This window comes from Oncorhynchus nerka, linkage group LG13 (genome assembly GCF_034236695.1).
Source record: "Oncorhynchus nerka isolate Pitt River linkage group LG13, Oner_Uvic_2.0, whole genome shotgun sequence".
Taxonomy (NCBI): domain Eukaryota; kingdom Metazoa; phylum Chordata; class Actinopteri; order Salmoniformes; family Salmonidae; genus Oncorhynchus; species Oncorhynchus nerka.
The window spans coordinates 17,215,551-17,228,607 of NC_088408.1; the positions used below are offsets into that span (position 1 = coordinate 17,215,551).

General features: G+C 44.2%; 1 protein-coding gene across 1 annotated transcript in view; it reads left to right on the top strand.

The window, feature by feature from the left end:
- Window positions 1-13,057, top strand: part of LOC115139177 (dynein axonemal heavy chain 8) — a 70,156-nt gene that overhangs the window by 18,334 nt on the left and 38,765 nt on the right. Inside the window, exons 42-57 of the mRNA XM_029676309.2 lie at window positions 6-178; window positions 271-449; window positions 1,162-1,349; window positions 1,464-1,550; window positions 1,676-1,783; window positions 1,883-2,017; window positions 2,146-2,307; window positions 2,480-2,726; window positions 2,999-3,240; window positions 3,550-3,690; window positions 3,913-4,144; window positions 4,379-4,521; window positions 6,068-6,202; window positions 7,672-7,794; window positions 8,658-8,871; window positions 9,463-9,572. Coding sequence (XP_029532169.2) covers window positions 6-178; window positions 271-449; window positions 1,162-1,349; window positions 1,464-1,550; window positions 1,676-1,783; window positions 1,883-2,017; window positions 2,146-2,307; window positions 2,480-2,726; window positions 2,999-3,240; window positions 3,550-3,690; window positions 3,913-4,144; window positions 4,379-4,521; window positions 6,068-6,202; window positions 7,672-7,794; window positions 8,658-8,871; window positions 9,463-9,572 — 2,619 coding nt within the window. The remainder of the gene's footprint in view (window positions 1-5; window positions 179-270; window positions 450-1,161; window positions 1,350-1,463; window positions 1,551-1,675; window positions 1,784-1,882; window positions 2,018-2,145; window positions 2,308-2,479; window positions 2,727-2,998; window positions 3,241-3,549; window positions 3,691-3,912; window positions 4,145-4,378; window positions 4,522-6,067; window positions 6,203-7,671; window positions 7,795-8,657; window positions 8,872-9,462; window positions 9,573-13,057) is intronic.

The window sequence follows — 13,057 nt, forward strand, 5'->3', positions numbered from 1 at the left end:
ATCAGGTCAAAATGCACATCAAGTCAACCACTGACTTTGAGTGGCTGAAGCAGAGCAGGTTCTACTTCAAGGAGGACTTGGATCATGTCTTAGTGTCCATTACCGACGTCGATTTTGTTTACCAAAATGAATTCCTGGGTTGCACTGATCGTCTGGTCATCACCCCTTTAACTGACAGGCAAGAGAAGATGGTTTGTGTTTGTGTGTGTGGTGAAGATCTTTCCTTAGTGAAATGTTGAATAACCATGATGTCAAACTATCCATTTATAGGTGCTACATCACACTGTCTCAGGCTCTGGGCATGAGCATGGGCGGCGCCCCAGCCGGGCCAGCCGGTACAGGGAAGACTGAGACCACTAAAGACATGGGCCGCTGCCTGGGGAAATACGTGGTGGTCTTCAACTGCTCTGACCAGATGGACTTCAGAGGACTTGGTAGAATCTACAAAGGTGAACAATCAATGCAATTGAGTTGATTTCATTGTGTCAACTCAATGGCAACAATTTGGAGGTGTGCCCTCTTCTCTATGGGCTAGCTATCATTTTGGGATGCTAATGTTAGTTGTCAATTGTCCAATGCAGTGGTTCTCAAACTGTGGGGCATGGGGGAGGGGGAGGCTCAGTCCGGGTTTAAACTTACTCTTGAAAGTTGTAATAGTCGAAATCGTGTAGTGCATAATCAGTTCCTCTTGTCACGTTAGTCATTGCATACTTTCGAGAGCTATTTATTACTTTTCCAGAAATGTCCAAATCAGCTAGCCCATGTCAGCTGTTTTTTTATTTAAGGTTTTTAGCCCATAGATATTGTTGTAATTTTTTTGTCACTCAAATATCACATGAATACACATTAGACATGCCAAAATGTATAGAATTGCAAGAAAATTTGCTTTAAAACTGCAAAGTTTTCTTTGCACCCCATGACAAAATGTGTAGAATTGCAGGAAATAAGTTTTAAACCTACAAAATTCTCTCCACCAACAATGGGGTGTGAACAGTTTGTCATGAACAGTGCTTGTGCCCATGGAAGTAGATGTGGCACATGCGTGCGCAGTGGGGGCACGGGATGTTCCCCAATGCTAGAAGGGGGGCCCCCCGAGTTAAAAAGTTTGGGGACACCTGGCCTAGTGTCAGTTGTTAATGTCGGTCTTCTGCTTACTTTCAGGTCTTGCCCAGTCTGGCTCCTGGGGCTGCTTTGACGAGTTCAACAGAATTGACTTGCCTGTGCTGTCTGTAGCTGCACAGCAGATCTACATTGTTCTCTCATCCCGTAAAGACCGCAAAACACAATTCATCTTCACCGACGGAGACTTAGTCAGTCTGAACCCAGAATTTGGGCTGTTTATCACCATGGTGAGTGGGAGGCAAGACAGCACAGCTTTGCCATTGTTCACTGAGTACAAGCACTTTGACAAGCAGCATGTATAAAGCTTTTGAATACCAACATGTTTTCTTGTTATTTCATAGAACCCTGGTTATGCTGGGCGTCAGGAGTTGCCAGAGAACCTGAAAGTTCAGTTCAGGACTGTGTCCATGATGGTGCCGGACAGACAGGTGGGTTGAGTTCCCTTCCCTCCAGTCAACTACCATACTGGGCAAAGAGTTCCTTTAACCATATGGGATTGCAACCTTCTGTGTCTTAGCTGTCGGTCAACAATGTGTTCCTTATTGTTTTCCAGATCATCATGAGGGTGAAATTGGCCAGCTGCGGTTTCATTGAAAACGTTGTCTTGGCACAGAAGTTCTTTGTGCTCTACAAACTGTGCGAGGAGCAACTGACAAAGCAGGTGAATGCAGAGGCAGTCATTCCTGTCTGTACTGGCCTTTGAAAGAACAAGAATAAATTAACTGCTACACTGAGACTGATAGTCAATCCATCCTATCAGGTCCACTATGACTTTGGTCTGAGGAACATCCTGTCTGTGTTGAGAACCCTGGGGGCCAATAAGAGAGCCCGACCTCAAGACACCGAGTCCAGCATTGTGATGAGAGTTCTGCGTGACATGAACCTCTCCAAACTGGTATGAAAAGAGACATCATCAGCAAAATTATTGATCCTCATTAGTATGTTTTTAGCATGCTAATGCTAACATGGTTTTAGCATGCGGATGCTAACATATTTTGTCTCTTTGGTGCTTCTCCCTGCCAGGTGGATGAGGACGAGCCTCTCTTCCTCAGTCTGATCAGTGATCTGTTCCCGGGGATCCAGCTGGACGGGAGCACCTACGCTGAGCTGCAGGTTGCCGTGGCCAACCAGGTGGAGCTGGCAGGCCTTGTCAACCACCCTTCGTGGAACCTCAAACTTGTTCAGGTGACACTTTTACTTCTGTGTTTAGTCACAAGTGCTGAATGCACTGGTGTGTAACCAAAGATATACAGTATATACACAATGTGAATGTATGTTTAAATGATTGATAAAAATTTTAAAAATACAGTTACCCTCCAAAGAGGCTGAAATAAAAATGTGCTGTTGTGTGTGTCAGCTTTACGAATCGTCGCGTGTGCGTCACGGCCTGATGACACTCGGCCCCAGCGGGGCCGGGAAGACCGCAGTCATCAACATCCTGATGCGGGCCTTGAGCGAGTGCGGAACGCCCCACAGGGAGATGAGGATGAACCCCAAGGCCATCACGGCCCCCCAGATGTTCGGGCGTTTGGACGCCGCCACTAACGACTGGACTGACGGCATCTTCTCCACGCTGTGGAGGAAGACTTTAAAAACCAAGAAGGGTACAACTGTCTGACTCTGAATGCACCTTGGGATACAATATTGATAAGGTTTTACCATCTGTGAGAACATTGTTAGTGTTCAAATGGTTCAAATGGTGTTCAAATGGTCCAACCTCTGAATAAGGGTTTTCTCTCGACGACCCAGCCACAGAGCTTCCAAGAGAGTAACAATTAGAAACATTTATGTTGGCTAGTCAATCTTCTGTGGGTGAACAAACTAAGTACCATGTTAAATATGATGTTTTTGGGAAACTCACCCCTTTTTGTTGTAGGAGAGAACATCTGGATAGTCCTGGACGGCCCTGTGGACGCCATCTGGATTGAGAACCTCAACTCTGTTCTGGATGACAACAAGACCCTGACCCTGGCCAACGGTGATAGGATCGTCATGTCCCCGGCCTGTAAGCTGGTGTTTGAGGTGCACAACATGGACAACGCCTCCCCAGCCACCGTATCCCGCGTGGGTATGGTCTTTATGAGCTCCTCGGCTCTCAGCTGGAGGCCTATACTGCAGGTATAGGGCTTATGCAATAACACAAACCATCCATGTTACGGTCAAAGTGTTCCATATTAATATACTCTGTGTGGATAGTGTAAGACTTTCTTCAATAATCCAGTGAAATTGTGAACAAATCTATCTAATTGGCCATTGTGTTCAATATCAGATATGTGCCAAATGGCAATATGCTTTGTGTTATAGACAGAGTGTCAGGGTGGGGTAACTTTACATTACCACAGTAAAAAAAAGCTTCAGATTCCCCTAATGTGCTTAATCCTCATGATGACCTAGTTATGACTAAGTATAATGTTCTGTATGTTGTAGGGATGGGCTTACAAACGCAGTGCAGTTGAGGCAGACAATATCATGAGTCTATACGACAAAGTCTTTGAGGATGCCTACGTGTACTTGAAGCAAAGCCTCAAGCCCAAAATGGAGCTTTTGGAGTGCAATTATATCATGCAGGTATGAATTAAATGCCTTCAGTATTTTGTAACCTTAATTTAACCATCACTTTGTTCCAATATCGACACTAGCATATCACTTAGAATGAAGCCTTGTATTGGGCATGCATTCTAAGTGCTATTCAAGAGACTCTTGAGATAAAGAATTTTGCATTTTCCCTTTTTTATATACATATTACTACATATGATAACTGACCCCATGTCTGTGACTATATGTGTTCAGTCAGTGAACCTGCTGGAGGGCCTGATCCCCACCAAGGAGGCGGGGGGCCTGGTCAGCAGCATGCAGCTGGAGCGCCTCTTTGTCTTCTGCCTGATGTGGAGTGTGGGAGCCCTGCTGGAGCTGGAGGACAGGGAAAAGCTGGAGGCCTTCATCAGGGCCCACGAGAGCAAGGTGGACATTCCCAAAACACAGCCCGGAGAGACCATCTTCGAATATATGGTCAACCAGAACGGTATATTTATACATAGCCCAAAAGGTCAGAAATCATAAAAATATGTTGACAAAATTCCTTTTACAAACCTGACCATGACGTCAAAAAAGAGTCATAATGACATCATTGCACTGTTTTGGCCCATGCCCACTGGGGCTGTTTTTCCTGGATCCCTATGTGCCTTGGTTGCTGCACAGTAGTACCGTACTGCATGTGGACAGGGCTCTGTATATGATGCAGGCGTTTCTGTTTCAGGTGACTGGGACCATTGGAATAACTATGTGGTGGAGTACATCTATCCCACTGACTACGTGCCAGATTACGCCGCCATCCTGGTTCCCAATGTGGACAACACCAGAACCAGTTACCTTTTGGAGACTATTGCAAAACAGCGCAAGGTACTGTATACACACACACACAGACACATTGGGTCAATTGGGTTAAGTTGTCTTGAAAACATTGTCGTGCCTTTGGCATCATTAAACTGAAGATTAATCTATATCAAATGACTCTGTAATTATTATTACGCAATTAAACTGATTAATCATGTAACTGTAATTAACTAGGAAGTCGGGGCACCAAGGAAAATATTCAGATTACAAAGTTATACTTTTTCTAATATAACTTTACAGATATTTTCATATCTGATCAATAGTCTTCTGATTAATGAATTCCTCTTTATTTTACCTCACGTTAGTCTCATTCCAAACGTCGTAAATTGTTGGTTATCTGCACGAACCCAGTCTTCACTATGAGTCATCCATACGTCAATTGTCTTAAAATGATTTATTTACTAACTAATCAATTCACAGAAATGCATAAACAAACAGTAGATAGTTACAAAGAAATGATAACGGAGTTTCCCTAGTGGGATAAACCGGCATCACGGCTTCGTGTACAAAAGGGAAGTGGGGGTGGACTGAGATAAGACAACACACAGTTCATAATTATAACAATTGAAATGCTAATCCTTTGCACACGAACTCTCACTCATTCGGGAACAATTGCAATCAATATATATATTTACGCTCAGTGTGTCGTCGGGGTCTCTGTTGAAAAGTTTGTTTTTGTTGGAGAGTTTGTCCACCCTCTCCGTCGTGGTTAGAATGGATAGTTCAGAGTGACATTCATTCATGTCGTTATGGATAGATGTTTCGGCGGTTGTCGGTCTTCGCGTTCAATGATACCGAATTCCTAGCTGCAGACTAGTAACTAATATTAAAGACTTGTTCTTATTCTGTCGGTATCGATAGTCTAAGAGTTTAACCACGTGGGATGGTTAAAATATTCAGCAGTCTGGTCTCAAACCTTGGCCCTCTCGTTATCAAGGTAAGCTGGTCTGCAACCGCTCGTAATTGAGAGCAACATGGTATGGTGATAGAAAACACAGGTGGGGTTTTATTCGGAACATCGAAAAGGGCCGTCTCATGACGCCCGGTCCTGTCTATGCCCCTGGGGGCGTGCCAAGGACTTAGTGAGAATTTTTTCAAAATCACATCACACAATTTCACAAACAATATCATCCACACTCATTAATCTTATATAACAATTAGATGTAAGCCTCATATCTGAGGCTATTATATAAACAGCTTTATGGTAATGTGGCCGTATTGTCTCCCATGAGTTTCACAAAATTGTACCAAACGGACCAGTTAGTAGCTGGATTCTTCACCGATCTTTTATACCTTCTCCAGAACACAAATGTTGTTCGGACCTCAAGTTCTGTGAGGTGGAAGAAATTCCTTTGTTCTCTATGAAAATTCACTCTGTCTCTATACTGTGGCCATGAGGAGATAATCTCCTCTAGGAATTTACGACCTCTCTCTGACCACAGCAGCCTGGGTGTAGGAGAGGGGGATGGGGCTTGCTGTACCCAAAGAGGGCAACGTCATGACAACATGTTGGTGTAATCAACGTAATTTTTTTTCTTCTCACTTTTGACAGGCTGTGTTGCTTATCGGTGAACAAGGAACTGCCAAGACAGTGATGATTAAAGGCTACACCAACAAGTACGACCCTGAGACAGACCTGTCCAAATCACTGAACTTTTCTTCTGCTACTGAGCCTACAATGTTTCAGGTGAGATATGTATACATTATATACATTACCCAGTATACATTACACCATATAGTACAGTATTACATATCCTACATTACATAGAGAAGATGATTCAGTGCTATTGCTCAACTAATTTGGAGGAAGGATTGTTTACATATATTTTACATTTGTATCTAAAAGCATAATAAAAGCATAATTTAAATGCATATTTATGACATTTTGGCCTTACCCAGGCCTCCTTTAAGACTCCATAATGTTTGGTGTCATATGAAGCTCTACCGCTCGTTCTGTAATATGAGTATTTGGATCTGATATATATATATATTTACATTCATTTATGAATATTGGAAAATATGAACATGAATATAGAAAAAACTAAATGTTTGATTTGGCTTTTTTAAATTTTTTATATATTGTTGAACATACAGTGGGGCAAAAAAGTATTTAGTCAGTCACCAATTGTGCAAGTTCTCCCACTTAAAAAGATGAGAGAGGCCTGTAATTGTCATCATAGGTACACTTCAACTATGACAGACAAAATGAAAAAAAAAAATCCAGAAAATCACATTGTAGGATTTTTTATGAATTTATTTGCATATTATGGTGGAAAATAAGTATTTGGTCAATAACAAAAGTTTATCTCAATACTCTGTTATATACCCTTTGTTGGCAATGACAGAGGTCAAACGTCTTCAATGCCCTTGCTGATGGAAGGAGGTTTTCACTCAAAATCTCACGATACATGGCCCCATTCATTCTTTCCTTTACAAGGATCAGTCGTCCTGGTCCCTTTGCAGAAAAACTGCCCCAAAGCATGATGTTTCCACCCCCATGCTTCACAGTAGGTATGGTGTTCTTTGGATGCATCTCAGCATTCTTTGTCCTCCAAACACGGCGAGTTGTTGAAGTGTACCTATGATGACAATTACAGGCCTCCCTCATCTTTTTAAGTGGGAGAACTTGCACAATTGGTGAATGACTAAATACTTTTTTGCCCCACTGTATATCATTGCACATCCTGCAAATCACCAGCAGAGGGTGACCATTTTGAATACATTTTCACATTCACTCTTGGTAATGCTCACAAATTGGATCATAACTCTGAAATGAACTTTTATATGTCTGTGTAGAGCATATTATGTTCAACAATATATGAAAACAAAAACTACTACTCATTACAGAGCAAGCGGAAAAGCTTCATATGACACCAATTTTTGCTCTGTAGCACATACAGATGAAACAATGTAGTCTTAAATTAAAGGAGGCCTGAGTAAGGCCAAAATGTTAGAAATATGCCAACTTTGATAAATTATTTCTCAATTATGCTTTTGGATACAATGCCAAATATATAACAATCCTTCTTCCAAAGGACCATTGTATGATTAAAATTTCATGAAAATCCCCCAAATCATGGTCTTTTTTGTCCTGGTTTCGTGAAGAATCACTTTATCATGTTTCTATTGAGTAGTAATAGAAGTGTTGTATCATAGCGCACAGTGGAGAGCTACATTGAGAAGCGAATGGGTAGCACCTACGGACCTCCTGGAGGACGCAGAATGACCATCTTTGTGGATGACATCAACATGCCCATTGTCAATGAGTGGGGCGACCAGGTACTGTAGTCATAGCATTTAAATTCAACCCATCCATATAGCAGTGGTGTAAAATACTTTGAAGTACTACTTAACTAGTTTTTTGGGGTAAATGTACTTTACTATTTATATTTTTGATTACTTTTACTTTTACTCCACTACATTCCTAAATAAAATATTGTACTTTTTACTTCATAAATTTTTCAACCAAAAGTACTCGTTACATTTTGAATGCTTAGCAGGACAGGAAAATGGTTAAATTCACACACTTATCAAGAGAACGAACACTTGTTCATCCCTACTGCCTCTGATCTGGCGGACTCACTAAACACAAATGCATCTTTGGTAAATAATGTCGGAGTGTTGGAGTGAACCCCTGGCAATCCATACATTTTAAAATCAAGAAAATGGTCTTGTCTGCTTTGCTTAATATAAGTAATTTAATATGATTTATACTTTTACTTTTGATACGTAAGTATATTTTTAAAAATTACATTTACTTTTGATACTTAAGTATATTTAAAACCAAATACTTTAAGACTTTTACTCAGTAGTATTTTACTGGCTGACTTTCACTTTTACTTGAGTAACTTTCTGTTAAGGTATCTATACTTTTATTCAAGTATGACAATTGGGTACTTTTTCCGTCACTGCCATATAGCCATCACTGAAGCAGGGCTCTGGACTAACTTTTTCCCCTGGTGGTACTGATGCCACTAACTTTTCAGTTAAAGGGACTGGCCCATGATTTGGTTGCACACAAAATAAATTGCGGTGTCACACAATAGAAAAAATGGGTAATCAATTCAAAGTGACAACAGGCATTTACAATGGTTTGCAGAATAACTAATTCCCTTGTTTGTGTTTGTTTATTTTGCACACAGATCACCAACGAGATAGTCCGTCAGATGATGGAGATGACTGGCATGTACAGTCTGGACAAACCAGGAGACTTCACCACCATTGTGGACATGCAGATGCTGGCTGCTATGATTCACCCTGGGGGAGGCAGGAATGACATCCCCCAGAGACTGAAGAGACAGTTTACCGTGTTCAATTGTACCCTGCCATCCAACACCTCCATTGACAAGATCTTTGGTAAGTTACTCACCTCTGAATTACTAACTGACTGGCTGTGATGCAGCAATCAAATTATGCAATATCACACTGTTAGGTTCCAAATTAACCTTATAAAATTTCACAGGCGCATAATAAAGCTCAAACCAAGTTTATTGCCCCATTGGGTCATACAGCTGCATAAGGCAAAGACATATTTCCACCAGTGGTAATATATATACCCCAATTTGGGTGGAGTCTCCTCCTCTCTAAACATTACATCTTTATTACTAGGCAGGAAGTTAAGTGATACGGGCCACAAACTGTTCCTTCTCCCGTAAGGTCACCTGACCTCGACCCCCTTCCTCACTAATCCACATCTCTCAATCCTTATCAGTGCATGCCACATGTGATTATCTTTCTTTCACCCAGTACATTCCAGGCTTAATTACATCCACAATATCCATTCCTCCTACAGATAACCATTAACTTCTGGTGTAGACCCTAGACTATGGCACCCCTCATGTCTCAAGTATAACTGATGACTAACAATATTTAAAGTTTAGAAATCCGAACCCATCAACACACACACACACACACAAAAGAGTACTTTATGTGTCTCTATTCCCACAGGTATCATGGGCTGTGGATACTTCCACGAATGCAGGGAGTTCAAGTCTGAGATTTCTGAGACAGTGAAATATCTGGTCTCCGCTGGTAGGATCCTGTGGCAGTGGACCAAGGTAAGCACTGTCCCAATATCAGAATTAATGCTTTACTGAATATATTTAACCTGGTCCCAGATCTATTTGTGATGTGTGGCATACTAACGACCATAGTAATTGACCATTCGCTAAGCCCCGCCTCCTTGGTTACCGTTGCAACCTCGGACAAGATTTTCCTGTGAAGCCCAATTCCCCACTCAAACCACTGGAGAAAACCCCTCAAAATGATCTCAGAATGTGTTTTTAATAGACAATGAATTTAACCTCTTAGAACTCCTGCTCTATACTGCCCCTGTTGGAGAAAGTGCGTACCCATAGTAAACTGAAAATATTTTTACCCAAAATTGCTAATATATGCATATAAACACCACTTGCTCAGGTATGTGGTGGTGGAATGTCATTACAATTGCTTCACAGGAACCTGGTAAAATTACGTTTGTAGTGTGGCTAGCCACAAGATGGCTCTGACTATGCACTATCAGAATGCAGTCAAATCAAATTAAATGTATTTATATAGCCCTACATCAGCTGATATCTCAAAGTGCTGTACAGAAACCCCGCCTAAAACCCCAAACAGCAAGCAATGCAGGTGTAGAAGCACGGTGGCTAGGAAAAACTCCCTAGAAAGGCCAAAACCTAGGAAGAAACCTAAAGAGGAACCAGGCTATGAGGGGTGGCCAGTCCTCTTCTGGCTGTGCCGGGTGGAGATTATAACAGAACGTGGCCAAAATGTTCAAGTGTTCATAAATGACCAGCATGGTCAAATAATAGTAATCACAGTGGTTGTCGAGGGTGCAACAGGTCAGCACGGCCAGGTGGACTGGGGACAGCAAGGAGTCATCATGCCAGGTAGTCCTGAGGCATGGTCCTTAGGGCTCAGGTCCTCTGAGAGAAAGAAAGAAAGAACATTTACATTACATTTAAGTCATTTAGCAGACGCTCTTATCCAGAGCGACTTACAAATTGGTGCATTCAGCTTATGACATCCAGTGGAACAGCCACTTTACAATAGTGCATCTAAATCTTTTAAGGGGGGGGGGGGTGTGAAGGATTACTTTATCCTATCCTAGGTATTCCTTAAAGAGGTGGGGTTTCAGGTGTCTCCGGAAGGTGGTGATTGACTCCGCTGTCCTGGCGTCGTGAGGGAGTTTGTTCCACCATTGGGGGGCCAGAGCAGCGAACAGTTTTGACTGGGCCTGATCAGGGCCTGATCAGAGCCTGGAGGTACTGAGGTGCCGTTCCCCTCACAGCTCCGTAGGCAAGCACCATGGTCTTGTAGAGGATGCGAGCTTCAACTGGAAGCCAGTGGAGAGAGCGGAGGAGCGGGGTGACGTGAGAGAACTTGGGAAGGTTGAACACCAGACGGGCTGCTGCGTTCTGGATGAGTTGTAGGGCTTTAATGGCACAGGCAGGGAGCCCAGCCAACAGCGAGTTGCAGTAATCCAGACGGGAGATGACAAGTGCCTGGATTAGGACCTGCGCCGCTTCCTGTGTGAGGCAGGGTCGTACTCTGCGGATGTTGTAGAGCATGAACCTACAGGAACGGGCCACCGCCTTGATGTTATTTGAGAACGACAGGGTGTTGTCCAGGATCACGCCAAGGTTCTTAGCGCTCTGGGAGGAGGACACAATGGAGTTGTCAACCGTGATGGCGAGATCATGGAACGGGCAGTCCTTCCCCGGGAGGAGGAGCAGCTCCGTCTTGCCGAGGTTCAGCTTGAGGTGGTGATCCGTCATCCACACTGATATGTCTGCCAGACATGCAGAGATGCGATTCGCCACCTGGTCATCAGAAGGGGGAAAGGAGAAGATTAATTGTGTGTCGTCTGCATAGCAATGATAGGAGAGACCATGTGAGGTTATGACAGAGCCAAGTGACTTGGTGTATAGCGAGAATAGGAGAGGGCCTAGAACAGAGCCCTGGGGGACACCAGTGGTGAGAGCACGTGGTGAGGAGACAGATTCTCGCCACGCCACCTGGTAGGAGCGACCTGTCAGGTAGGACGCAATCCAAGCGTGGGCCGCGCCGGAGATGCCCAACTCGGAGAGGGTGGAGAGGAGGATCTGATGGTTCACAGTATCGAAGGCAGCCGATAGGTCTAGAAGGATGAGAGCAGAGGAGAAAGAGTTAGCTTTAGCAGTGCGGAGCGGAGCGCCTCCGTGATACAGAGAAGAGCAGTCTCAGTTGAATGACTAGTCTTGAAACCTGACTGATTTGGATCAAGAAGGTCATTCTGAGAGAGATAGCGGGAGAGCTGGCCAAGGACGGCACGTTCAAGAGTTTTGGAGAGAAAAGAAAGAAGGGATACTGGTCTGTAGTTGTTGACATCGGAGGGATCGAGTGTAGGTTTTTTCAGAAGGGGTGCAACTCTCGCTCTCTTGAAGACGGAAGGGACGTAGCCAGCGGTCAGGGATGAGTTGATGAGCGAGGTGAGGTAAGGGAGAAGGTCTCCGGAAATGGTCTGGAGAAGAGAGGAGGGGATAGGGTCAAGCGGGCAGGTTGTTGGGCGGCCGGCCGTCACAAGACGCGAGATTTCATCTGGAGAGAGAGGGGAGAAAGAGGTCAGAGCACAGGGTAGGGCAGTGTGAGCAGAACCAGCGGTGTCGTTTGACTTAGCAAACGAGGATCGGATGTCGTCGACCTTCTTTTCGAAATGGTTGACGAAGTCATCTGCAGAGGGAGGAGGGGGGGAGGGGGAGGAGGATTCAGGAGGGAGGAGAAGGTGGCAAAGAGCTTCCTAGGGTTAGAGGCAGATGCTTGGAATTTAGAGTGGTAGAAAGTGGCTTTAGCAGCAGAGACAGAAGAGGAAAATGTAGAGAGGAGGGAGTGAAAGGATGCCAGGTCCGCAGGGAGGCGAGTTTTCCTCCATTTCCGCTCGGCTGCCCGGAGCCCTGTTCTGTGAGCTCGCAATGAGTCGTCGAGCCACGGAGCGGGAGGGGAGGACCGAGCCGGCCTGGAGGATAGGGGACATAGAGAGTCAAAGGATGCAGAAAGGGAGGAGAGGAGGGTTGAGGAGGCAGAATCAGGAGATAGGTTGGAGAAGGTTTGAGCAGAGGGAAGAGATGATAGGATGGAAGAGGAGAGAGTAGCGGGGGAGAGAGAGCGAAGGTTGGGACGGCGCGATACCGTCCGAGTAGGGGCAGTGTGGGAAGTGTTGGATGAGAGCGAGAGGGAAAAGGATACAAGGTAGTGGTCGGAGACTTGGAGGGAGTTGCAATGAGGTTAGTGGAAGAACAGCATCTAGTAAAGATGAGGTCGAGCGTATTGCCTGCCTTGTGAGTAGGGGGGAAGGTGAGAGGGTGAGGTCAAAGAGGAGAGGAGTGGAAAGAAGGAGGCAGAGAGGAATGAGTCAAAGGTAGACGTGGGGAGGTTAAAGTCGCCCAGAACTGTGAGAGGTGAGCCGTCCTCAGGAAAGGAGCTTATCAAGGCATCAAGCTCATTGATGAACTCTCCGAGGGAACCTGGAGGGCGATAAATGATAAGGATGTTAAGCTTGAAAGGG